The sequence below is a fragment of the Amblyomma americanum genome, chromosome 6 (genome assembly GCF_052857255.1).
Source record: "Amblyomma americanum isolate KBUSLIRL-KWMA chromosome 6, ASM5285725v1, whole genome shotgun sequence".
Taxonomy (NCBI): Eukaryota; Metazoa; Arthropoda; class Arachnida; order Ixodida; family Ixodidae; genus Amblyomma; species Amblyomma americanum.
In genome coordinates, this window is record NC_135502.1 from 16,077,682 (window position 1) to 16,103,682 (window position 26,001).

General features: G+C 48.9%; 1 protein-coding gene across 2 annotated transcripts in view; it reads left to right on the forward strand.

Annotated features, from left to right (window-relative positions):
- LOC144136362 (transcriptional regulator Erg-like) overlaps positions 1 to 26,001 on the forward strand; it is a 55,997-nt gene that overhangs the window by 17,902 nt on the left and 12,094 nt on the right. Inside the window, exons 2-3 of one of the 2 annotated variants that reach the window (XM_077668628.1) lie at positions 5,488 to 5,688; positions 21,340 to 21,435. In XM_077668628.1, the coding sequence (XP_077524754.1) occupies positions 5,488 to 5,688; positions 21,340 to 21,435 (297 nt within the window). The remainder of the gene's footprint in view (positions 1 to 5,487; positions 5,689 to 21,339; positions 21,436 to 26,001) is intronic. The other variant, XM_077668629.1, reaches the window with a different exon arrangement.

The following is a 26,001-nucleotide window of genomic DNA, read 5'->3' on the forward strand; positions in this document are numbered from 1 at the left end:
AAAGACGGCAGGAACAAGCGCATAACCTTAATAGAGTAGCCGGGGGCCTACCCTGGCACACGGCACGGGGTTTTTAGTGTTTTGTCGAGATGCGCCGTGCACGTGCTTACAGGGCCTGATGTCATGTCTAACTACACGGACCCATAATCATGCCTGCTGTGTCGGCTACTGCGGATATGCTTACTGAGCTGCTAGAGATGGGTACACATCTCTAGCATCTATCGGCCACTGACCTTTCCCCAACACTCATTAATTATTTTGTCCTCTTCACTTCACCGCTACGTCTTCTTTATAAATCGATAGCCCAAAAATTGAATGCCCTGCAGAGGCGGCTATATGAATCCGCATCCCTCTGCTTTACAAATAATGAGACACACTGCTTTGCAAACTCAAGTAATCACTTGAAAGCCTCGTTGTTCAGCGCAAGCGAATATATTTATTTTTTTTTATTCAAATACCCTAAAGGCCCTCTTGGAAGAGGGTATTACATAGGGGGGGGGGGGGGGGGGCACATGAAACACACTAATACGCAAACACCAATTTTGGTACTGGATTTAAGTTCGAATGAAGATAAGAATAAAGTGTGAAAATTGAAACACTGGGGGTTCAAGGATAACACAAAAAGAGAATAAACTGCAATACAATGTCGAACAAGATGCAAAGGCATTAAAATAGCTAACACCAAAAACGCACAGAGACGTCAAATTCAGATATGAGTCCACAGCATTTGATGAAATTGATCGGTGTTAACTTCAGTGGCAATATCTGGTGGTAGGTTATTCCAGTCAACTACGGTTTTGGGGAGGAATGATTGTGCGTAATGGGCCGTGTAGGTAACGTAGATAACCTATGTAACCTATATAATGTGTAGGTAACGTAGGTAACCACGTTTATGTAGGTAACAATTATGGAAACATGCTTTTAAGCAACAATAGTTTGTATACCTCCCTTCCTAAGAAACGTACTGGTGCACTCACAATCCACGAAAAGAAAGTCAAGAGATTCGCTTAAATTCTGCTTGAGGACAGTACCAGCTTCAACACGAGGTAGTACGAGGCAAACTAGCCGTGCCATGCCATATGGCGTTCGGTTTCTGAGCACCACTTCCGGTGTTCAACCCCTGCCGCGGTGACCACATCTTGATGGAAGCGATATGCAAAAACTTATGCGCACATAGATTATTTCGGGTGGTTGAAATTAGTACAGAGCCCTCCCTGAAAACGTGCAGCATAGCTCGAATTGAGGCTTTGCTCCGAAAAAATTAATCAACCATTAGCGTTGTGCCCCGTCGTCCACTGAGCGTCATTTTTCACCAGATGCCAAGAAAGCGGGCAGCTAGACAAATAACAGGGTGCGAGAAAATTTGGCTTAGGCGCTCGAAGCAAACACATGCGGCGCAAGTGCTTTCAGCCAACAGCAAATGTATTCCGTTTGATGCAGTGGTTTCTTCAGCAATCACGTTGCTACCTTCTTCGGTTAACAGAGCAGTCATTTAGTCGGAGAAGAAGATCATCCGCAGTAGGCTAACGATGCTGAGCTTATAGGCTCACAAAGCCGTCTGCATAATTTCTCCTCGTAAAGAGTATACTTTTTCCCCTCTTTCCATCTCTCTGAGAGCTTGCGCTCGTATTTCAAAATTCCCCCAACCCTCCGTAACCTCCCACACAGGCTACTGAGCCCCGCATCTCTCTTACGTGCCTCTGAGTGAGCTCTCCAAAAAGAAGCGTAGCAAAAGGTACCAGCCTATCTGCTCGCATGCAACGGCCCCACCGCCTAAACCCCTGCTGTTCGTCTTTCGTTATTCCGCGTCAAAGTTTCTGCAAAGAAACCTGTAACGCCCCCCGACGGATGGGAGGGGAAACTCTCTCGGGAGGAAGGAAGAAAAATGGTACAAAATCGCAAGAAACCAGATCGGGGGTCACGCGTCGGGTGACCCTTAATTACCCCGGCGGCCAACGGAGGCAGGCGTCCCGACTTTAGCGAGCGCGCGCGAACCATTCGGCAAACCGCCATATTGGTCACGACTGCCCTCTGGTGTCGAGGGTGTGGCGCTCGTTCGGGCTACCATATCCATCCGCTCACCTGCATGCCCAACCGTCGCCTCTCTGCAGGCGCCCGTGTTTTATCGCTCGCTCCAAGAGGCGATTGTTAGCCGGAGCTTCTTTTGTGTTTGCGCAAACACGCGTGAGTCGCCGGGGCTCGGAGGAGTCCGGTCCTCCTCTCTCTTTGCTCCCGACGCAATCTCGAACGAGCATCAGCCGGGCTCTGCTGGCCATTCGCTTCGTCCGTGTACGAGCATCCCGCAGCGTTTTCTTTTCTCTCTGTTGCTCATCCTTCGCAAGTCAATCTGGAGTGCAGCATTAATATATATATATATATATATATATATATATATATATATATATATATATTATATCACTGCGCGGTTTACCTTCATCGCCCAGGAAGTCATGACGCCCTTCGTCCCCTCAATCCGCATTACCCACAGATTCCTCCTCTCGGCTTCTATCACTCAAGAATGTTTCGCTGCAATAATGATTCGGGCTCAAGTTATCTCTCATCAAGATTACCTCTCTCTTTTTTCATTCCATCCGACCCAACATATACGTGGGAATGAAGGAAAGCGACAACACGAGAAGGGAGAGGGGGGAACTTCCCTGAGTAAAGCAAAGGCGGCAGTGCAGAGCAGCGCTGGCGTAAAAAAAAAAAAAAAGATAGAGACGTTAAAATGGTCAGCGGCGGATGACCGATATGCGGATGCGGCCGTCGTGAATACGCGCGCGTCGCAGCGTGGAATGCCCGCTTGGAATGCTCTCTCTCTCATCCTCCTCCCTTTCCCACAGCGCTAGACGGTGTGGTCCAAAATGGTTGTGGAATGCCGGAGCGGACGGGGGCAACCGATGGAATGCACCTTCCGATCTCGACCGGCAGCCTTCAGTGCGCTGCGCACAAGTTCGGTGGCAGCCTTCCGCCGTCTGCAGGCTCGGGGCTACTTTCGTGACCTCGTATAAAAGGCGCAGTTAAGCGACCGCTTGGTTTCTTCTGCCTCCTCCCCCTATTTTCACCCCTCATCATGGGCTGCACCAAACCGTCAGCGGGCGCGTAACCACTGTTCACGACGGAATGCGCAGGCGATGCTGCTGTTGCGTCCACGGCCTGCACCTGCTGCTGTTGTACTCCTGCCACTGCTTTTCTCCCCCGAACCTCCGTGTTTCCAATACTGCACTTTATTTCTTTATTTTTATTCACGCCGTTTCCTGCTTGAGCACCGCGCGCCGACTCACCTCTGGCTCAGATGAGAGCGCGCTAATGGCCGAGCCAGGCTGAAATCACGGTCACCGGTCACGCCGTCGTCACACCTGAGCGGCCACTGAATCACGGGCCGCCGCTTGACTCACGTGCGGCGGCCACAATGGGGTCCTCCGTCTCGATGAATGCGCGTGGGCGGGGGTCGTCGGTGTCGAGCTCTCTTTCTGTCCCGCACAACGGTTCGCGGCAGCCGCTTTCTCGGGCTCGTGATGTATGCCGCTCGATGTCATTTTTTTGCACGTGAGAGGGCTGAATGCCGGCTCGTTGTGTTCTCTCGAATATGTCTCCTTCCTGGGGCCGGCATTGTCTCGGAAGTAAAGGAGGTGAGCTGGCAGTGGAGACGTTACACGGCCGTAATAACATTTCTGGCATGAACTCGTACGTCGGTAGCGGAGCGTTGCTTGGTCTCAGCTTAGTCACACGCCATAATGTGCTTACGCAGACTAATGCGCTCACTTTGTACGGTGACAATAAGTAGCTGATTCAGAGCACACGGTAAAGTTTTTTTTTTTTCTCCTGAGGAGTCCGAAGGAAGAGTCATCCTCGAGGTAAAAGTTACGACACGGGCTTGCCGGAGCTTGTTTTTGTGCACGCATGAAAATGTAGCTCGCCCTGTCGCGCTTTTGTAGACGCGCTGGTATATAAGCGATGAGTATCCAGTCTTCCCATTACCGTCTGCCGGTAATATTTGTTTCATTATCTGATCCAAGTCAAGTGATTTTTAAACAATCACGAATCATTCCATTCTTCGACCATCTTTCTTCCTCTATTCTGATCTGTTCCCAATGTTCTCTTGCTCAAAATGATTTACTTGCGTTGGAGCGGCATATTAATCAGAAAGTTGTTCCGCTATAAATTGGTGTTGGAATGAGATCTAAGAGACCGATTTGTTTACTATAGGCACTGCTTTTTCATTGTGTGCACCCCTTACCAGCACTCTGCAATCAAACGGAGCGACAATGCCTTCGTGATATACCTTTTACATCGCTATAGATATGATCAGATCGTTTTCTTTGAGCAAACATCACTCTTCTGATTTTCAGCCTTGCAAACAACTTGTGTTTGTTGTTTATCCAATATGAGCATGGCAGATGCTATTACGGTAACTTGGGGTTTTTCTGAAACTTGTCTGCCTTCACTGTCCTCGTTGGTTTTACATCTAGAAAAACGCGCTCGAAAGGCGAGGGACACACATTTAAATTGGATATGTTTCGTGTGTCATCAGTTGAAATTTCAGCGGGCATATCGCATTTGCGAATTCAGCGCTGTCGAGCAAATTTCACTGATTTTTACATTGTGGCGTCTTGCCGCAAATCTAGTGTATCCGATTGCTTGATTTACTTTTCACCTCACAAGGAGAAAAAATCGTGCAGCTTTCACTGGCCGAAGTTCTCATGTCTGAATGTCGTTTCCACGCTTAGCCGAGCGTATTAAATCGACGTAATTGTCCTTCTAAGACAGTTCGGCCATTGCAGCATATTCTTGTATACGTGCCTTCTTGTGCATACTACTTCGCCTCGGCATGGTTGTGGCGTGCATCCAATGGTCCGGGTCTCGTCGGCCAGTCAAGAACGCGCGCTCACAATTTCAAAACGTCCTTCCTCAACGTGTCAGAAAGTTCAAGGCTCTTTGTCATAAATTATGAATTTATTAAACGCGTTCGCGTGCACATTTCCACAACTAAACACACGCAGCTGAGCCGCACTAATGCGATATGTCCGCCAGAGTCGTTTAATAGTATGCCAACCACGGAACTCCGAATCAAAATCCGGTCGCGCCTTGCGGCCGGCTTCTGGTGGTTAACATACCGTGGCACCGCCTGTGAGCTGAGAAATCAGATGTTGACGGCGCTCCGCGACTTGTTGCACATTACGACATCCCTGTCTTTTACAGCTTTGGGAAGTTCATCTGAATTGCGCGACTGGCCTCATAGTCTGCTAACTTTCAAATTTTGGGCCAATCATGGCGTCAGGTTTTGACACGGGGGGCCCAGTATGGAGTTTGCAACTGTCATGATCGAAGAGGTCTGCTGTCTACAGCGCAAGCAGACTCAAGGCAAACTGCCGATGCACCTGCACGCTTGCCGCGTGTTTGAGTTGATGTTGACCGCATCCGTGTCATCATCCCCTGACCGAACGTGCATAATTAAGAGCGTGCATAATTAATTAACCTTCGCAGACCCGAGCCAATGGGACGGCAGCGACATCTCGGCCTGGCTGTGCTGGGTGAGCCGCAAGTTCGGCCTGCCGGCGCTGGACGCCGCCAGGTTCCCGGACAACGGGGCCGCTCTGTGCGCGCTCACTCCGGCCGACTTCCGCGAGAGGACGGACGCCCGGTCGGCCGACATCCTCAACACCTTCCTGGCCTCGCGGAAGCTGGGTGAGCAACAAAGTGGCTGCCGGTTAGTTCGAGCCAGCTCGGTGCCCGAGCGCTTCTCCCGTTTTCGCCTATGTAATTCCGGCCACCCCGGCCGCCGGCTACGTCAACAATTCTGGACATAAGCATTTTTGCCCGGGAAACCATTTATGAACGCAGTTTTTTTCATATAATGCAGGATTTCACTATAGAAATCATTACATGCGCAGATCACCCGACGGCAGTCTTGTATGTTTTTTTTCTATTCACGTTTTTGCTATCGTCAAAAGCGTTCCCTGTTGGTTTTCTATGGCAGTCTTGACTGTTCGATGCGATCGGTGGAAACACTGTGAAAAAAATAATTTGCTACATATCAAAATAACGGACCATTACGTTCAATATTTCCACAACAGTGTTTTACAATTTTTTCATCTTCAAAATTTTTATTCGAGAATGTTGGGCGTGAAACGCAACCGCGGCTTGGCGGGCCTCTCGTAACGGATGTCAACGTGGTTAAGATGCGCTGGGTGCACTTTTAACCATACGCTTGGCCTTGGCCGTCGTGTGAGCCATGTGATTTTGTACGAACGTGTATATAGAACAACCGTGCTCTTTCTTCTCTACTCGCCATCGTTGAGCGCTTAACGGCATGCTCTTTCCAAGGCAAGCGCCCATCTGGTCGCACAGTGCGTGTGTCAAATTTCAATTATTCCTGCGTTATGTTCAGAGCTTGCGCACTAACAGCTGTATGAGGAGGCTTTGCATATATAGCTAGTGCTTCTCTTGCTTAACTACATGGCCAGTCCATAATATTTAACAACAATAATAAGTAAGAGGCTGCATTTTACAATTCGAATGTTTTTTTTTTATCTCGGCTTATTCGTATCACCTGCACAACCGACTGGCCGTCCCTGGCGTTAATGTTGGTATACTTCATGGCATGCCGTCGGTCAAGAAGTAGAAAATGCGAATAGAACTCAGATGCCATTGTTACAGATCACCGCTCCTGATTTCGACCAGCAGCTTTTAGCTCTGTACACCCACAAATTGTTTTCACTGAAAGAAAGTTGCAGCTGTGTGACGCAAATTTACCAAAGCGTCTTGCTCGTAAACCAGTTTGCGACTGGATCCCGCCCGTCGCTATACCGCAATCATCCGGGGAGCGGTAGCGAAAATTCAGATCAAACACGCACTGTTCTAACGCGCCAGCAGTTTCGACAATTCAACGTTTAGTTTGCTGTCGTCATCCGTAGAGCTTCGAGGCAACTGGCGGATAAGAGCACGCCACTACTGCAATGAAAGTTAAAATTTGATGCATGAAGGCATCATGTCAGATAGGTGGTCCGACGACAGGGCCAGACAATGGGAATGGCCACCGCCAACTCGTTCACTACCGTCACACGTAACAGACCCGTCCAGGTGGTCAAACGGGATAAATTTAAACGCTTAGTCCGCATTAACGCGACGCAGAGGTGCCTCCATGATAAACCTAAACGGCTCTTCTTTAGTTATTGCTGTCTTTAGTAAATGTAATTGCATGCAGCGACGACGAATGCCACCACGGCGACACCGCGGTAGATCGTTATGTGAATGAGCACAATTACTTAGCACTTGCTCGGACAGATGAGTTCTGCTGGGCGTTTGCCGAGCGGCCTCCTGGCTGCCTCGTGGTGACAAACACTGATTGACAGCCTCGGAGTCCATCGTTCGGCCACCTGCCTACCTGACACCGTGCATGAAGGCACGCTACATTTCAGCACTTAGCGTTCCAGAGAGCAGTAGTACGGAGAAATTAAAATCCAAAACTATCCTTTTTAAGCTTTTAACACTGCCTTCCGAAGGTAGTGCCATAATTCTACAGCGCTAATTATTGAATTGAACGAACTCGCCCAACTTTTTGACCTCCATAAGGTAGTAAATTTACACTGGGCATTTCGGCGTCAAAAGCAGGCGGAATTTTCCACCGCGGCACACTGTCCGGCGGGAAAGTCGGTGTTTGCGAGGCGCAGCCGCATAAAAATACGCGGCTTTATCGAAGCTGATTTTAACCAGCAAATATTACAACATCTCTTTTCTTCCTATATACTCGCAATCCGGAGTCTAATTACTGCTACACTTCTGCCTATTTAGTGACGGCAATGTAGACTTTTGATGAGCACGCGCCAACAATAAAAGCGCCGCCTATAATTTCTTCAAGACTCTGCGTATACGGTTTGTGACGCCAGGAACGGCGTTCGTTTCTCTTCGCCCGTTTTATGGCGGGCCACGGATCGCTACCAGTTTGATGCCGATGAATGGGGCGGATCAGTACGCGAGGAATCTAACCGAGAAGGAGCGATGTAAAGGACGATGATGGATGTAGCTGCCGGTCTGGGGTATGCATATATGCCCGAACGGAGCTGACGTCTCTGTGCTCGGGTGAACGTGGAGGCGGGGAAGATCCTGCAAGTATGCATATAATAGGTGCGCTTGAAGACGCTCTTGATCGCGCTATAAGTTTTAGGAGCTTCAAGAGGTGAAAATGTCTGGTCGTGCCAATTTTTATTGAAAGCTTCCCAAAATATGGGTAACAATGTCGGGCGTTTGATTTACCGACCGAGTTGAACAGAAGTGTCTGTGGCGGCTGGATGCTCATATTGGACGAAAAAGAAATATTACTGCTCGGGTAGTTCTTTGCAAAGAACTGCTCGAGCAAACTTTAGAAGACTAAGCCTATTAAATGTACTTTGTAATAATACACTGCGCATCTGACGGAGCTCAACTCCTGTTAAGTTTATTCGTTACCTTGTTTGCTAGTTGGCGTGCATAAACGGTGTAATTTATAAAAGGCTTTGTGCGGTAAAAAAAATAAGTACTGCACGAGATTTTTCATCTACCCGGTCACTTCTGCTCCCGTCATCTGATCGCCAACGTTAAACCGCCATGGCTGTTTATTAACATGCAGTCTGCAGTGCATGGCGCAGGATTGCACCTAGGATATAGATGCTTAATACGGGTGCTGTGCAGATAAATTGTGCTTTCACCGCAAATGAAGCTCGCATCTGCGTCATGAGCTGGCAGCGAAATTGCGCTTGGTCTGATTTCGTATACTGTATACAATTCTTATTCAAGGCCGGCTTCTAACATATCATCTGTGGGCACGCGGTAATATGAAAGCACGACGGGTAATTTTTTACTTGTTAATGGGTAGGCTTCCGGGAAAGGTCATAGTTACAGGCCGTTTCTCACTGAAACCCTTCACAGCGGAAAGCTCTAGGAGCCCTAACGTTGTTCAATAATTCGACCACAATAAATACTAGTTCTCATCGTAGTTAAATGAACTCTTATGACAGCTACGATGTATGACATAAGCAAGACGGCGTTCAGCTGGAAGTCTAGTCCTTGCAATATCTTCATGTCAGCAAATGAGGGCTTAGAAGCACGTTCTCTTATAGTTAAGGCCATTGTAGCGCGTGAGCGCTGATCCAGTTATACGAACGCAAACGTCATACCATTCTCTCGGTTTTTATTAGCATGTTAATTTTGTCAGATCTCGTTTTTCTCTGTGCACTGCAGGAAAGCGACTTATCATAGACGCATCTTCTTGTCTGCACCGTAACCCGCAATTATCTAGCGACGTCAGTGCGCGCTAAATTATTGTAGGTGGTGGAAATTAATTCAGAGCCCTTCACTAAGGCGCCTCTAATAGCCCATGTGTAACTTCGGGACGTTAAATCCCACATACGATATCATACTGACCCCTAACGGCATACCTCATCTGCACGCCGAACTTTCCACTACCGATCGTGGTTTTTTCATTTTATATCATCCTAACATTGTCAGCAGCGAGTAAGGAAAGCATGTAGCAGAACGACTATGCTTTTCCCTGCAAAGCCTGCTTTCCCATTTCTCCTGAACCCCAACGAAACGGCATCCGCTCCGGTCTGTCCGTCCAGCCCACACCCTCGCACCAGCCTCCCGGAAAAGAGACGTCTCCACGACGCAGCAGCGCGCTTATGGCGGGACCACGGATTCTCGTGTGCCTACGTGGCACCTTCGCTCGCACACACACGCACACATTCGCGCGACTACTGAGCGGGGCGGCGGCGGCGGCGGCGGCGCTGTGAGCCGAGAGAGGAACACTCGTTGCACGCCTGGTCAACGCGTTGGAAATTTACAAGCCAATCGGCCGTTTCAGATGCCGGCCTCATCAAAGGGCCCGCGCTGGACGCCCCATTCAGCCCCGACAGCGGCGGGTCTGAAGAAGGTGAGTCGTGCCCGGCGCGAGCTTTATTCCCGGGAAGGAAGGGGGGGGGGGGGGGGCGGCAGAAAATACAGCCAGAAAGAGGCACGCGCGCGTGTCCGGTCAGCCGCGCGCGCGTCCACACACACACGTGCGTCCACACGCGGGCGACAACGGCGTCGCGAGCGCGTGCCCACCCTCGGTCCGAGCGCCGCCGCCGAGGCGACACGTCGGCCACGACGGCCTTTTCCTTCGGCTTACGAGGTGAGCGTGCTGGAGCAGCCGCCGAGCAGATGCAGTGGCGTACCGCCGCGGTCGGTTTGACCTGCAACACGGGCGGAGGACGGTTCTTGCTTCATAGCAGCTGAATGCAGTGGGATGAACATTGCAGGAAGGAAGACCCTTCCCTTTCGGTTAGAAGAAGCTATGTGCATGACTTTACGCCACGCCACGGCTCCTACTGTTTGGCGAAGCACGTCTTGCATGTTGCAGATCGTAGTGAGTGCGGCAGCACCTGCCAGGATGTCTTTACCACCGTACCGATGTGTCATAACGAGGATGTTCCGAGTAATCGAGCGCTGTTGAGAGCAGAGCAGGTAACCGGCATCCCTCCCGCTTGTTTCTTGAGCTATAGCGGGAGTTTGAGTACGGCGATGCTTGTGCGGTAATGATTAGGATTTGAGAACCACTTAAAAACGTCGGTGAATAGTTTAACTAGGTGCTGATCAAAAATTGCGCTATGGACTGTCATATCTAGGGCAAATAAGATTTGAGTGATGAGCCTAGAGCTTACAGTACAGCAAGTGAATGCCGGCCGCTGTAGAGTCTAGGCGCCCTCTACGAAACCGTACAGTTTGCGGCGTCACGTGCAGTGACCGCAGATACCGCTTTGTCGTGCGATCCTTCGACGCCTGCGCGAGCAAGTATTGTGCGACAGAGCGGCGGGTGTGCGAGTCGGCCCGCCATCTATGTGGAGCCCAGGGCCCGGTTGCTAGAGCGCTGCCTCACGTGTCGGTTATGTGGGAGTTCGATCGGTCCGACTGTAAAGCTTAATTGCCGTTCTGCTCAGCTCACATTGATGGGGCAGATAAAGGACGGTGTGCTGTCATAACGTGCACAGTATTTCTTCGCAAGCCCACCCATACTGGGGAAAAAAGCCCGTGTTGAAAACGCTGAAATCCAGCATCCATCAACTTGTCGATCATTGTAACGAGACACGGGAGCAATCGTGGGTGGCGTCCATCAAGAATTCCAGCAAAAATCGTGGCGGAATTCTCGGCCCGCACAGGCTTGTTTTTGTACGTAGGTATGCCATTAAGAATGGTACACAGAAGTGCTACTTGGATTCAGCCCTGCCGTAAATGCCCATTGCAGCTTTGTCTCGGAGGTGGCCATGTTGAGTACTGACGACCAGAGCATTTTACAGAGCATGTTCTCAGTTGCTCTTCGTAAAGCACAGCTTCGTGGCACTAACATGCTTGGGCTATGTTTTCACACTATGCTTCAGCCTCGAAAGTCAGTCTCTTGGCTCGGAGGCCTGATATTTAATCAATATTTCATTCAAACTGACGAAACATGCATAGTGTTCAAAGCGTTAAAACCCCGGCCACAAAAATAGACGTCATATTTCGGATGTCGCATGAGGCTTGCATATCTTTTGTGTGTTATTATTGGGCGCAAACTTGTAGTAGCAACAATTTTCTTTAATACTGTCCTGTTCCTTGTCGCAGCGATAGAACTGCAGAGAAATACTACTGAAAAATTGTACAGCAGTACAGAAAACAGGCAAGAGTACTATAGAAAAATCTTTCGTAACGACAAAACATTTTCTCGCATCTTGGATACGATTCTGTAACTTTTTTTTCTTTACTGGGATATGAAGCATTTTTTTTTTCATTCGCGCATCGCTCCAAGGAGGTTATTGCATGCCAACAAGCGCGATCGGGTTGAATCAAAGCCATGCCTCATTTATTATCGCAAAGCAGCAGAACAATGCTGTCTACTGCTACTACGTTTACAGAACATATTTTATTCGTGTCAAAAACCGCTCACCCGTTTTAGATCATGGCATAAGGCGGAAGCTGCGTCAAGTGACGCCACAGTCACATATCGATTTGGCTGCTCGTTCCAGTCCGGGACCCGCTCTGCGAAACAGAACCCTCATTACCGCGCCCGCTCAACACGTAGTGACCGAAGCCGGCGAGCACAGCACGCCGAACACGTCGAGTCCCACAGCGAGTTAAACGCGTAGCCTGATCCCTTTTCCCGCTATTTCTTCTTTCGTTCTTCCCGGACCCGGCCGGTTTGTGTTTCTCGTTCAGCTCCGGACGTGGCTAAGCGGTCGTCACCACCCGCCGCCGCCGCCAACGGTGACTGGCGCTTTGTATTTGCGTGCTTCGGAGAGAGGGCCACGACACCAGTTCGCCCGGGCGGCACTGAAACGATCCTCTGGCGCGGCCCGATGGACGCTTCGTCGAAAAGGGGTGTCGTTCGCGATAAGGACTGCAGTGAAGGCAGCGGCTATATAAGGGGCCGCCGCGACCGTGCAGCCGCGGGGCTGCTCTTCTTTGTCTTGGGGCGAGGTGGCGACTCCGGGGAGGAAACCCGAAGCGGCCCGGCCGGCGCCACGATAGATGGCTGTGGCCGCTGATAGGGGCCCGGGTCCGATCGGCGAGCAAAACGGGGCCCGAATTGCAGGAAGGAAGCTGCGGCCGCCGGGGCACTTTGCTCGCCGGGACCCCTCCCCCTCCTTCCCCCTCCCTCTGGCTCTCTTGCCTCCTGACTTCTCTCCTTCGTTTGTTCCCCCGCCAAAGAGAAGCGTTTATTTTGTTTCATAGGGCTATAACCGCCAGAATTTAGTTTGTTGATGGCATTCCTTCTCTTTGGTTGGTTTATGCCTGCTGCAGTGCTATAGTCCTGGAATCGAGATGTCAGTGTATGTGGGGGTTTTCTCGTATGAAGACTGCTGTGTTATTTCTCTTTCGTCTTTTTTTTTTTTGCTGGTGAGTCTTGAGTCGACTCGTTATCTGCGCTTGCATTTCATGCTCACCAAGTAAGCGTGCACTCGTTCTCCGGAATCCGGCTTTCTTTACCAAGAGTATTGAATAGAGTTCGGCAAGTTAGAGCTCACTTGATGAGAGCTCGCCTTGTCCGCCTTGTCCTTGGCATTGTTAAATATATATATAAGGAAGTAATGCTTTCAGTTTTTCATGCTCGTATATACTTACATATGCACGCAAGCTTTGGGACTGCCTTTCAACCTACTTTTCTTTTTGTCTTTAAAATATATGAATCTACGAAAAATAGGCAAAGCGGGTTTTCACCTAACTATGATACTTTTCACGTGTTGCAATTGCCATGCACGGCTCTCTCTCTCAACGGTAGTTTATTACCTACGAAGCTGGCGTGCGTTTGCCGCCGCCACCGGTTCATTCGCGGCTCTAACCAAGCGAGGCCGTCATGGACAGATTACGGCGCGTGCTGCCCATACTTCTCTGTCCGATGGGTGACGAAACAGCCCCGTTGGTCGCGCCAGCTATGTCGCGTGATCCTCGGAAAATCCGCCGAGTAAATCCCCTCATTGCCATGCTGCGGTTAACCCTACCCTGGCGGTGTCGCCCTGGCGTTTAAAAACGCGTTCACATCCTACGTGCCTTTCGTCCTCGCTGCTGGCTTCGCCAGCGCTCCCGGCTTAATGCGCCCGTAATAGGCGTCCCGCTATTTCGCAAACGTGGTCCCAGAGTCTCCAGTTACTGCAGAGGATTCTCCGATAACAATAACACTTCTTCGCAGCCTCCTCGCGCTTTATTAAATGAAAAGCGGCCGCCCCGGTAATGCGGCGTACTTCACATGCCACGCGCCCTGGTCGCCGCCGTAACCGTTATCGGGCCTTTTTCCCCCCGGCTTCTCCCTATGCTTGCACGCTTCTCCCCCGACGCCGTTCTACGCGCCGCCGCTTTATCTTTTGTCTCGGTAATCGGCCCATTCGTTATTGTGGGGGCCCCGCGCACGTGCCGCCTCGATCGCGGCGGCGCGCCGTTCGCCGGTGTCTCCCGCGTCGCGTCGCGGGCGACGGTGGCGACAACGCGCGCCTTTATGCAAATACGCGCGCGGGGAATCGCGCCCGGCGTTCCGGGCAAGGCTCGCAGAGCTAAAGGCGAAGTCGGCTGTTTTTCGCCGCAAGTCGAGCAGCTAGCCTCCCCCTCCATCCTCCTCCTAACTTACGCGTCTCATTCCCTCCCCTCCGGCACCGCCCCCTCCTCTCCTGCCAGCCGCTTATATTGAAAACGCTGCCTGGTGGGACTGAATAATAATAAGTCGGGGAAACGAGCCGAGAGGGGGCGAGCCGAGATGTTGATAGCGGGCGTGAACAATGCTCGCATTCTGTCTCCTTTCTTTTACCCTCTTCCCACACGTCCCCTGCCGATAGTTTTCCTTCCAAAGCAGCGGCAGAGGAGTGGGGCGAGGCGGTCAGAGTCCGTTCGACTTCGCAGTGCCCAGTGTCGTAATGGAGAGGCTCCGGGCAGAACGCCGAGTCGCCGCGTGTAGTTCATTAAACGCTGGGGTCCTCACCCCTCCGATCCCGCCAGCGGAGCCGGGGATTCGAGGCTCCCGCCCTACTAGCAGCTCGCTCCTGGCTGGCCGCTCTCCCGGATTGCGCGATAGCATCGCTTCTCGCCCCTCGCCTCTCCCGTTCTCCTTTCCTCCCTCATCTTTCCCTTGCTCCCTATAGCGAAGACCCTTCCCTACCTCCTCGACCCGCGGTTCCTCACGATTCCCGGTACATACCCTGCAAGAGTTGGCTGCTGCATTCTATCTCCTCCTTTTCTTTGGGCTTCGCTTTGGCTTTCGTGCAGTTTGTGCATGTGTGTTCGTGTGTTCTCGCCCGTTGGCGATCACCCGCGGCTATTTATTGGCCTCCGGCCCTTCTTTGTATGCGACGGACCCGCGTTGTGAAACTCGGCGAGACAGAGCGCTGAACGAGTGAGGTTGATACAGCGTGTCTCACCCTCGACGGCCGGGTTACGGCAGTAACGGCAGGGCTGTGAGTAGCGCGCGTTGCTTAATCTGCGAGACCGTATACCTTGACTGCTGCAACTCTAACTGTTCCCGTCAGCCTGGGTGGCAATACAAAATAGAGAAAGTCAGTTGTATCCCATTCCTTATTGATTTTGCTTCTAGCTGTCTAGGCGAACTTCAGATCGCAAAAGGCGTCAGTCGCTCTCGTAAGCACTTTTGGTTTAGAATGGATTCTATGCTCTTTACACTCTGTAATTGATATTTCCTGGCCCTAAGGGACGTTTATTCTTTAGGCTTACGTGGTGGCATTGGTGTGCACTATGCGAACTGTACCAGTGCATGCCATCACTTGCTACAGTCCACATAGGTGACCAGGCTGGTGCTATTTTTGCAGACTTTGGAAAAAGCCGCCGCGGTGGCTGAGTGGTTATGGCGCTCGGCTGCTGGCCCGAAAGACGCGGGTTAAACCCATGTAAACCAAGCCTAAACCAAGACTTTGGAAAAGCCTTTGATACAGCTCACACCCGAAACTAATGCTCAAGCTGCACGCTATATTAAAGAAAACTCTTCCTTAACCAGCTGTATACCGAACTGTCTTTCTCAGCGCCCCCAGTACGTACGCTTTGACTCTACAGACTAATCTTTTGTTACTGAGCACTTCATCTGCATGGTGTTCGCCTAGGTTCAATCCTAAGTCCCCTTGTATTCTTGCCATATATTAATGAATTCCCCTTTATATTCAGTAAAGATATGCCTTTATGCTGGTGACTGCGTTTTGTGTCACACAATTAAATCACCATTTCACCGTGCCATCCTTAAGAATACATTCGCTGATTTCGGCAATTCGTCCAAGACATCGCAAATGAACATCTGCTTTTCCAAGACTATCTTTATATGTCATTTTCACAATGTCCGTGTCCTTCCTTCCTCACATATTCATATCATATGACCAACCTGCACAGTGTGTACGAGTACAAACATCCCGGTCTCCTGCTAGCGCATGACATGTTTCGGTCAAACCCATTGATGCCATCTGTAATAAGGTCATCAAATGATTAGGTACTTACATCGCACCCTGCGAGTTGCTCCTCAAGAAACCAATATTTTAACCTGTAAAACACTCATTCGCTTCATCCTGGAATATGGTTGCATTGTTTGGAACCCGTGCAAGCAGTGTGATATTAAGCAAGCAGTGTGATATTAACAGACTGGAATCTGTGCAGAAGAAAGCAAAGGGTTTTGTTTACAGGAGACTCGACATGGATTTTTCGCCGCCTACTTTTCTTCCCCAACTAGGTCTCACTGCTCTTTTTGCGCGTCGTCGTCTTTAATAACTCAAATTCATGCACCCTTTAATCAATTCACCTTGCTTCTCTTCGCTAGATAATTACCTGACATTTTCCAAGCCTTCATATACAAGGAGCCTCCACCTCCGCACTGAATTCTTTAAATCTAGTTTTTTTCTCCCACATGATTGAAGTTTGGGATTCCATAGCAGGCAACATCAGTTCATTTTCAATAGAATTCTTCCAAGCCTGCTCCTAAATGTTGTTTAATGTTTGCTTTCTTTTCGTATACATTTGCTATTTGTGTGTTTTGCTTTCTTTTTTGTTCCTTGTATTGCAGCTCATTCCTGCAATAGCCTCGTCAAGGCTGCAGTATGTATAAATAAATTAAATTAATAAATAATCTCTTTTTCATTCTGGCATGAAACGGATCGTTGTATACGATGGTGTATTGGTACATTTTATGTATTCACACGCCGACATCATTAAAATATATGTACAGGTGACAGCAACTGGCAAAGAAAAAGTTAGTTCGTTCAAACACAAAATTTATCACGCTCCTGCATAGAATTTAAAGAAAATAAAGCATTCAAGAGACCATGTATCTGAAGTGAAACTCAATAAAAAATATACAAGAAATATGCTCCTCTTTCGATCTAGCCGAGTAATTGCTCACTGTATGCTAATAACGTGTTCCCTTACATGTTTATTTGGCCTGTACAAAGAGCGCCTGCGCCGATTCCTGTCCAGCAGGAAATTTATTCCGCCCTCAGAAAAACAACAGCAAATAAAAAATATCGATTGCATAAATGGGTCACACACTTTGCGCCAGAAAGAAACAAGATTGCGACAATAAACTTAAAAGCGCAGACTTGAGCATTGTTTGTTTTCAGGCACGTTAACTAGTTCACATGCTTCAGGTTGCAGGCTCGCTAAGAATGACCTTCATGCACAGAAAGCGCTGTACGCTTCAAAAATTCGAAATGAGGGCATAAACTGTAGTAACGTCGAGTAAAAACTATGGTAGCGTTTACAGCGTGGACTGACCAACAAAAAAGAAAAGTTGATTTTTACATGCCTTGTTCCTTTTCCTGGCTCAAACTTTGTGCGGCGCAGCTAGCCTGCTGACCCTGAGGAATAAAAGCGGTGATAACGCTGGAACCTCGGCTTTTGGGCACGCGTAAAGTGGAAGGGTTCGGAAGTAGCAGAATTGCGACTTAAATACATATCCTTATTGATAGAAGATCACTATTCGCGTGTGCCGCTACTCGAATTTATACTTGTGAGAAACGTCAGGAACTCAATTTGGCTCGCGTATTTAGCGTGTTTCTGCATTCGAAGTATTGTTGACCCGCCGTGGTGGCTCAGTGGTTAGGGCGCTCGGCTACTGATCGGAGTTCCCGGGTTCGTACCCGACTGCGGCGGCCGCGTTTCGATGGAGGCGAAACGCAAAGGCGCCCGTGTGCTGTGCGATGTCAGCGCACGTTAAAGATCCCCAGGTGGTCGAAATTATTCCGGAGCCCTCCACTATATGGCACCTCTTTCTTCCTTTCTTCTTTCACTCCCTCCTTTATCGCTTCCCTTACGGCGCGGTTCAGGTGTCCGCCAATATGTGAGACAGATACTGCGCCATCTCATTTCCCCAAAAACAAACAAAAAAAAAGTATTGTTGAGAATGGCGTGAGAAGAGTCTTAGAGTCTTAAAATCCTCATTCAGCGTTTAAATCATTTGCAGCCATACAAGCTAAGAAATTCGTCTGGAGACAGTTAATAATAATAATAATTGGTTTTGGGGGAAAGGAAATGGCGCAGTATCTGTCTCATATATCGTTGGACACCTGAACCGCGTCGCAAGGGAAGGGACAAGGGAGGGAGTGAAAGAAGAAGAGAAGAAGGGGGTGCCGTAGTGGAGGGCTACGGAATAATTTCGACCACCTGGGGATCTTTAACGTGCACTGACATCGCACAGCACACGGGCGCCTTAGCGTTTTTCCTCCATAAAAACGCAGCCGCCGCGGTCGGGTTCGAACCCGGGAACTGCCCCAGCTCAGGTGCTTCAGTATCGATGGCAGATGCCAGAGCTAGCAAAACAAAAATCTTTTCCTTCCTTTTTACTATTATTTTTAATAAAACCACTACCACCACCACCACTCCGGATCAGTAGTCGAGCGCCCTAACCACTGAGCCACCGCGGCGGGTGACAGTTGAAAACGATTCTGACTTTATTTGACTGCGCACGCTACATACACAGGTACCCCCACCAACGAGTAGCATGTTCACGAAAATGCGCTGCACAGAAATACATGCGTCGTGCAACTCGAACTGAGTGATTTGATCATTCCCTGGCTTTTTGATAAAAAAACAGAGAGAACGCCTTTAGACCTTCAGCAGTAATCCAGGAAAATCTGTACCCAATACTACTGGGTCCTTCGTGAAACTCGGCTTTTGAAATACATTCTGCAAGTAAATACAGGTAACACCTTTTTTATTTGCGACAACTATATAACCGTCATTATCCTACTGGTCTCGCTGTACTTTCTTCTCATGAAACAAACGTCTATATATCTTGCACAACGCAATGCTTTCAGAAAAATTGTCTTTTTTCTGCTATTTAGACAGCGATGTTATAACTTCGTGCGGAACGCATGACAATCTTTCAGTCGTTCTGAAATTAAATGCGCAATGATGTAAGCAGAAAGGAAAACATGCATTCAGATCTATGTGGGGTCTTTAGGTGAAGAAGTAGCACAGCATTAATCAAAGGAGCTATATCTGAATTTGTCTTCCTACTTCGCACGGGCAAAGTGAAGGGCTAAAGTATTGGCAGAATGATAGATTTCTTACGCATCACTCTTTTCATTTGCTCTGATTACGCCGCTCTTATACGTCACAGAAAGCTTCCAGCGTCACAACGGCGACCCGCACAACGTACGCTGGCTCAGTTTCTGGCCCCACGCACCAAGATATATCCCTCGGTCGGCGCGTACCGGCACGACGCCTGCAGGCAGCGCGCGTCTCCCCATCTTCTCCGATTCCACATCACTTTATTCCCCGGCGCCGTTGCTCCTCTGCTTGTTATGTCGTGGAAGCGCTGGCGGAGGCGGAACTCGGATCACGGCTTCCGGCCCTCGAAAGCCGAGGCGACCGGAACGGCGCTTCTCCATTGGACGTCGCCATGGCAACTGCGTGGTCGCCTCCTCCGGCCTCTCTCCGAGGGATCCACCGCGGCCCGCGCTGTAATCCTCACAGCGCCTTGGCTCTCCCTGTTCCTCTCCTCCCCCGCCCCCTTTCCTCTCTTCCACGTCATATTGATTGGCCGATCTGCGTTTGTTCGGCGCTCTTTTAGACATCATCATCATAACCCGAGAACAGAAGTTGGTCGTACAGAGGAGGGACACGAGTCCCGCTTGCAACGACCGTGCGTGGGGAGTGAAAGGAAAAGTGGGAGGAAGGAAGGAAGGCAAACCAGGAGCGGTCGTGCGTTTTCCCCAAAAGGAAAGAACAACTCCCTGCGTTAGCTCTCTGCTTTTTCTCTTTTGTTCCTTCTTCGCCTCGCCAAAGACCGCTGTCTGTCGCCATGAGTGGAAAGGGCTGCTGTCGAGAGGAAATCGAGGGCAGAAAAAGAATGCCGCACGATTCGGGACAGCGTTTCCCCCAGACTCTCTCTCCTTCCTTCTTCCCTTTCCCGCTGTCTCTCTGTTCCTGTCCTGGTGACAAAATATTTTCCAACAGATGACAATCGGCGATTGCCAGCTGTAAGCAAGACAGGCGCCGAGAATCGAGTCGGGTTGAGCGATCCGTTTTGTCGTTCGCTTTGTTCGTTCATTCGTTCGTTCCAGGCTTCGCTTTCTCCTTCCTTTCGTCCCGCAACGGGCACACTTGCTGTTATTTTCACCGGCATTCCCTCCCCATCGGGCTTCGCCTCACATCTCCCTCTATCCGCGTACGTTGGCGCTCCCCACGCAAGCCGAGAGCTCCTTTCCTGCGCGCCGGACGGACTCCCGCACACGCTGGCGGCCGCAGGAGACCGGGCCGCCGTACCGCCAGGAAGGAAGGTCTTGCGGCGAAGCGCACCCACCCAGGGTTAACGCTCAACTTCCTCCGGCGCTGTCGAAGCCACCGTCGCCGTTGCAGCCGTGATTTCGCTGTGCGGCGGCTAGCACCGACCCGCGATGCTCTACGCGGCCGCCGCGCCCGGTAAGGCGCTCTTTCCTGCAGCGCTTCTCTTCTTCCTGGCATGCTGGGCTTTCCGACGTGTTTCGCTTGGAGCGTTAGGAAACGGCCAGATCGTTTGTATATGCTGCATCCGGCGCGAGCGATTTGTCTTGGACCAGGCCAGGCTGGAGTGTTGCCCTAGGTCCGCGCAATAGATTGCGCGGCGCACCTGTTGCTGTGAGAAGGCTGAGTTAATTGCTGCTTTTTTTTTTGTCTGGAAAAAGAGGGCGTGTCTTTGCTGTGCCCCCACATTTCGATTCCTTCTCAGGAACTTGGTTTATTATATATGATGAACAATCATTGTACACCCTGCGATTACTCTGTGCTTTGAATTCTCGGTCTGTCTGCGTAGCTCTTAACCGCTCTCATTTGCTTGCCGGCAGGTATGTAGCAGGGGTTACATTATTGCTGGAGATCTCATTGGCTATTTAAAAACAGCGCTGCCGAACACGAGACACTGGAGAAAAGACACACACTGCACTCATCTTTTATGTCCCGTATTCGGTAGTGTTGTTTTTAAGTAATTGTGAATAACCACCAACTCGCTCAATCTGCCGTTCTTCAATTTACCTCAATGCTAATTGTGAAGGGAAGCTGTTACTATGAATGTCCCTCAAATGAGCAATGTGAGAGAGGAAAACTGTGAGTTTCAGCACGTGAATTCTCTTTTATTTTGCATATTGCCTTTGTCTAATTTAAGCGGCCACTATCGCTAACGTATGACTGATTCTAAGGATAAGCATGCTCTCAATGCCAGTTAGATTTCAGGTATCGGTAACTGAATCGCTGCATTATGTGGACCCAAACTTTCTTAGGACAAACTCGTGCATATATAGCTTTCGACAAGAACATGCATTGTTCTCTCCACGTCCAAGTGGAGAACGGAGAATGTCGGCGGCGTCGGTCATCGCGTTGTCGTACATGTCTGCTCAGACCAGACGCCGTACTCGGAGGCTCTCCGCAAGTCCGGCTGGTCTGCGGGCTCCCCGGCCAATGGAGGCTATGAACACCAGACCTCGGTCTCATCCTGTGAGTCGGCTGCTCCTTACGCATGCCATCCCTGAGCCTGCGCCATCTTTTAACTAATTCTTTTCCGTCGGCGTGTGTAAGCGCACACTTGCTGTGGTTGATAACAATGTGTTTGAAAGGTGTAGAGTTGGTTTGCAGAAGCAAAGAGGGCAGTGCAGGCTTGCTTCTAAACTAGAGAATCAACCACTTTTCTTTGGAAATTTTATGCTTCATTAAAAAGGAAATTCAAGGTGCCCCGAAGCACGGACAACAAAGTCAGTGCCTTGCAGAAACCTTTACCTGCATGCAGACACTTTCCTGTGCTTAAAGCTAAAATGAAGTTTGTACCTGGAAGCCAACCTACCTGTATCCCGCCTTTGTTACTGGTGGATTTCTGCTCCGTCTTTTCTCGAGTGGTCGTCACTCAGTAACCAAATCCATTTATTTCGTTTTGACTACGGAGCGATTCATTCCACGTCGCATATCGATAACGCGATGCATTTGACGTCATTTTTTGCTCCTTAGCAACTTCTCGGTTGTAGATGACGGGGCTTTTATATCCGTTCTGGAAAAAGACAGTCGTTAAACGCCGATATAGCTAGAAACGCGCAATAGTTATCAATTTGCGCTTCTGCGAATACAGTTGACGGCGCATAACCATTTTGCTTAGGATGCTTAGGATCATTTCTGGTTGCTGCCTGCTCCATGCATCTAATCGCTGGCGCTTGAAGGCGCTATTAGAAATATTCCTGATTTCGGCAATCCTTTGCATTATCTATCCTCCTGTGAAACTGCAACATTCAGTGTTCACTTGAAGGCCGAAGTAGCAGGCGTATAGGGTTAAAAAATCATCCTCCAGTGAGCACTTCACTGAAGTGCGGCCGAGTGTGCGGGAGAGTAGGCGCATGTTTATACAAGTGAAAACGATTATGAACACATCCCAATTAACGTAGATCACCGACGTTGCTGTAAGATGCACAGTCACCTTTTCGAATGGTTTATGCAAGATTATATGCGCTGTACTTAAGCGCTCTACGTTTCTGGAAGCTCATTGGATGAAACTTGTTTGATTTGCGAAGTGAAATAAATCCTCGAGAAATCAGCCTGCATTTGCCATCTATTTTCACTTTACAAAATTCGAAAACTCTTATGGTTGTCCCACTTAGCGCATCTTCTCAGAAAGAAAAAAATATTGGCATATGTTTTAAATATGATCGATGTAACCAGTATAATTCGGTGGTATCTAAAACAGACTCAAAGGTGAAATATTAGAACCTACACCTTTTTTACATGTAGAGTATGCAATTACGCTTTCCAGACTGTTATTGTTCAGTTATGAAACAAGGATAACTCCGTCTGTTCCCCAGTGTGGCTGTATTCCCGCAGAGGAAGCAAGTGAGTTGGAATCCATAAACTCCGTACTTGGCGATATTTCGCTCGGCTGCCTGCTGTCGGATTGTTCGTAAGGGCCTAACGTTTAAAGAATTTCGAGCTTTCTTGGAACGTAATCCATGTTATTCAAGTTAACGCGTCTCGGAAAGCTACTGGCGGGGTGCCAACGTGTAACTACATTAGCTTGAGGATATGATGGATGTGCGCGTGATCTGCGTTCTTTCATGGCCTTAAGAAATCTGGTCAGTCATATTGAATTAGCCCGTTGTAAAACAATGGGTTGTAAACAACGGAGGAAGCACTGGTGCGGAATCATAGGCGCCAATAAAAAATTTCTTCTTTAACTATACATAAATACCAAAATATATATACCAGATATGTACCAAATATATGCCCCCACCCCTTACGTAATACCCGTCGTGGGTCTTTAAGGTAATAAAAGGAAATGAATGAAATGTATATGCACATAAATGTGCTTCTCAGGATTGAAACTTCTGAATACTGCACAAATATTCCTTGCTGCTGAGCCATACATTTGAAACCCTGAATCAAATGAATATTACTCGATCTTTTCTTCTCATCGATTGCGCATGAACATGACTCCAAAAAATTCTTTCAGAAGCAAGCCATGGTACACCGCCGTGGAATGAGTGTCAAGCTGGTCTTTAAGCACCAGGTGGACTATTGCCACAACACAAACAAATGGAGAATATCAATTTATGGGCCTGTTTTATGCAACGGTCACTGGCGTTAAGGTGATACGTTTGTTTCCAGCTACTGGCTTCCACGTGCATGCATTTCAGCAGTATGCCGACGTTAAACACGGAGACGATGCATGAATACTTATAGGAAGAACTTGTACAGCAAGCTGGCTTTTATGATACATAGCTTTTTCTTTCTTGTTGGCAGAAAAATGTCAACATGTTACTACGTTCACGCGCCTCCTTGGGTAACTTAACCCCAAAACAACCAAGGACAAACGACATGCCGTGACGAACTCCGCAGTACTGCTCGTTGCGCGGACAATAATTCATCGTGGCGACAGTCTCGTAACGTTGGATAATGCCATTCCACGGTTTGCTTGTTTTTTTGAAAGAACTCTTATTTCTTCCGTCAGTGTACAATGCGAATTATGATGTTTGCCAATACAAATTACTTTAACTAACTCTGATGCTTTTTTGAACACCCAGGTTCATTATTTTGCAATTCTCTGTTTTTCTGTTTCATGCGGTCACTTCTGTATCTTTACTAAAACCGAGATTGTTTTCGGTGCTTTTCTGCAACGTGTATGATTTGCGGTTACTAGTGTCTCCTAATTACATATGCTTTTCATGGGGCATGTTGGATTTTCAGAGTTCAGTAGAAAAGCAGCGGGCGTGTGAATTACATCTCGTTTGTGGTTATCTCGCGCGTCCGCTAACGTATACACCAGCAGTCCTAATTGAAAGATGTCAACGAAGCAGAACGAACACAGTGCAGGCCATTTCTGCAGAACTGGAAGCTCGAAGTATTCTCAGTACAACTGACATAGTCTGTATACCTTGTGACGTTTATGACGCTGGAATACGAGCGGTCTTCATGAAGAGGACAACCTTGATTATCTGGTCGTTGTGCAATTAAAACAAAGTCGTCTATTGTTGCTTCTTTAGTTCAGGCGAAACACATAACCACACACAAGGTTCTAAACTAGCAGGCGTTCGACTAATATTAAAAGCAACTTAACTGCAGAGAAAGATCTGAGCGTATACCTTTTTCATTCGGACACCTCAGATGGCCTCAAATTGAGGCCAACCTCAACCTCTTAAAATACCCGCATTATATATTGTTAAAATATTGTTAATTATCCTAGCTCTAAATTAATATTTTCCTTTTAATCACCATGCACAGACTTTTATTCAAGGGTTTGAGGTGGCCCTGAGGTATCTCTGAAGCCCAAGGCTGTAGAACTAAAAGAGCCGCGACTGCACTGCCTGCCAAAAAGCGAACATATTAGCAGCTGATAATGTTAGAGACACTTTATTCGAGTATTTTTCTTAACGTGTTTCTTTTTCTTGTCTCCCTGTGTGAATGTGCGCACCATTGTCGCATCAGTAATCAATGCCGAACATGGTCAGAATGAGAACTAAAAGCCCCAGCTTGTCACGAAATAATGCCATTTTTTCAGCATTTGTTGCTCTGAAGGTAACACAGACGAAACGTTTCCGAAGAACAAATGATTGAAGTAGTCTCCTTCAGCGCTGAAAACTTTTTACTGGCGCCGTTATCTGAACAGCGACTGGCTCCAAGAGCTCATCAACGGCTCGACCTTTAAGCCGCTGCGCATCCCTGTGCTGTATACCCTTTCCAGATTCCGCTGCTTTGGCTCAGTGACGCGTCTTTGCTGAAAATAGGTTTGGCGTATGGCGCGAGTCTTGATATATCACACGGCACGCCCTTACAAAAACTTCTTTAGACAGTCTATAAACTGTCCATGGACTTATGTCTATAAAGTTAATAGACTCTCTATATACAAAGCCTAGAGAGCAGCCTATAGGAAATACAAATCCTATAGACAGTCTATAGAGAATCTATAGATTTATGGCCATACACTTTTAGTAGACTTTTGTCTATACAAAGTCTATAGACTATGAATAGACAAAAAGAAATGTCTATAGGAATGCAATAGAGTCTATGAGGAGTCTATAGACAGTCTATAGACCATTTTTACAGGGGCGAAGACCACTCTCGCAGAGTGTATACTAGGTGAACCGTACGGGCAAGATCATGCATCTCCGAAGACCTCTGCGACGCCCATACAACTCTGCAACGTGGGTCAGGTCATTAGGACTGTGGTCCGCGCCGCTGCCGAGAGATGCGGACAAGATGTCTGGTACCGGGAGTGAAGACGCCAGTCGTGGCGAGACGTAGGAACGCGTTCCGCAGGACGCCAAGCCAGCGCTCTCGTCAGACGGGGGGGCACAAGTGTGCCGTTTACTCGCGCGATCATTTCATTTGGTGCCAGCGGCTTACAAGCGGGCCAGTAGGGAAGGGGCGCACTTCGGGTATAATAAATTACCTGCACCGGCGCGGCAGTAAGTCGCGACGGCGCCCGCCGGCGCCGCCTCATCGCCGCCGCGGCGGATAATTCTAGGCCTGCTTACCGGACCGCCGTCGTCCTGCAGCCTGCGTAGCCGTCCCCGAGTGACTCCTTCAGCG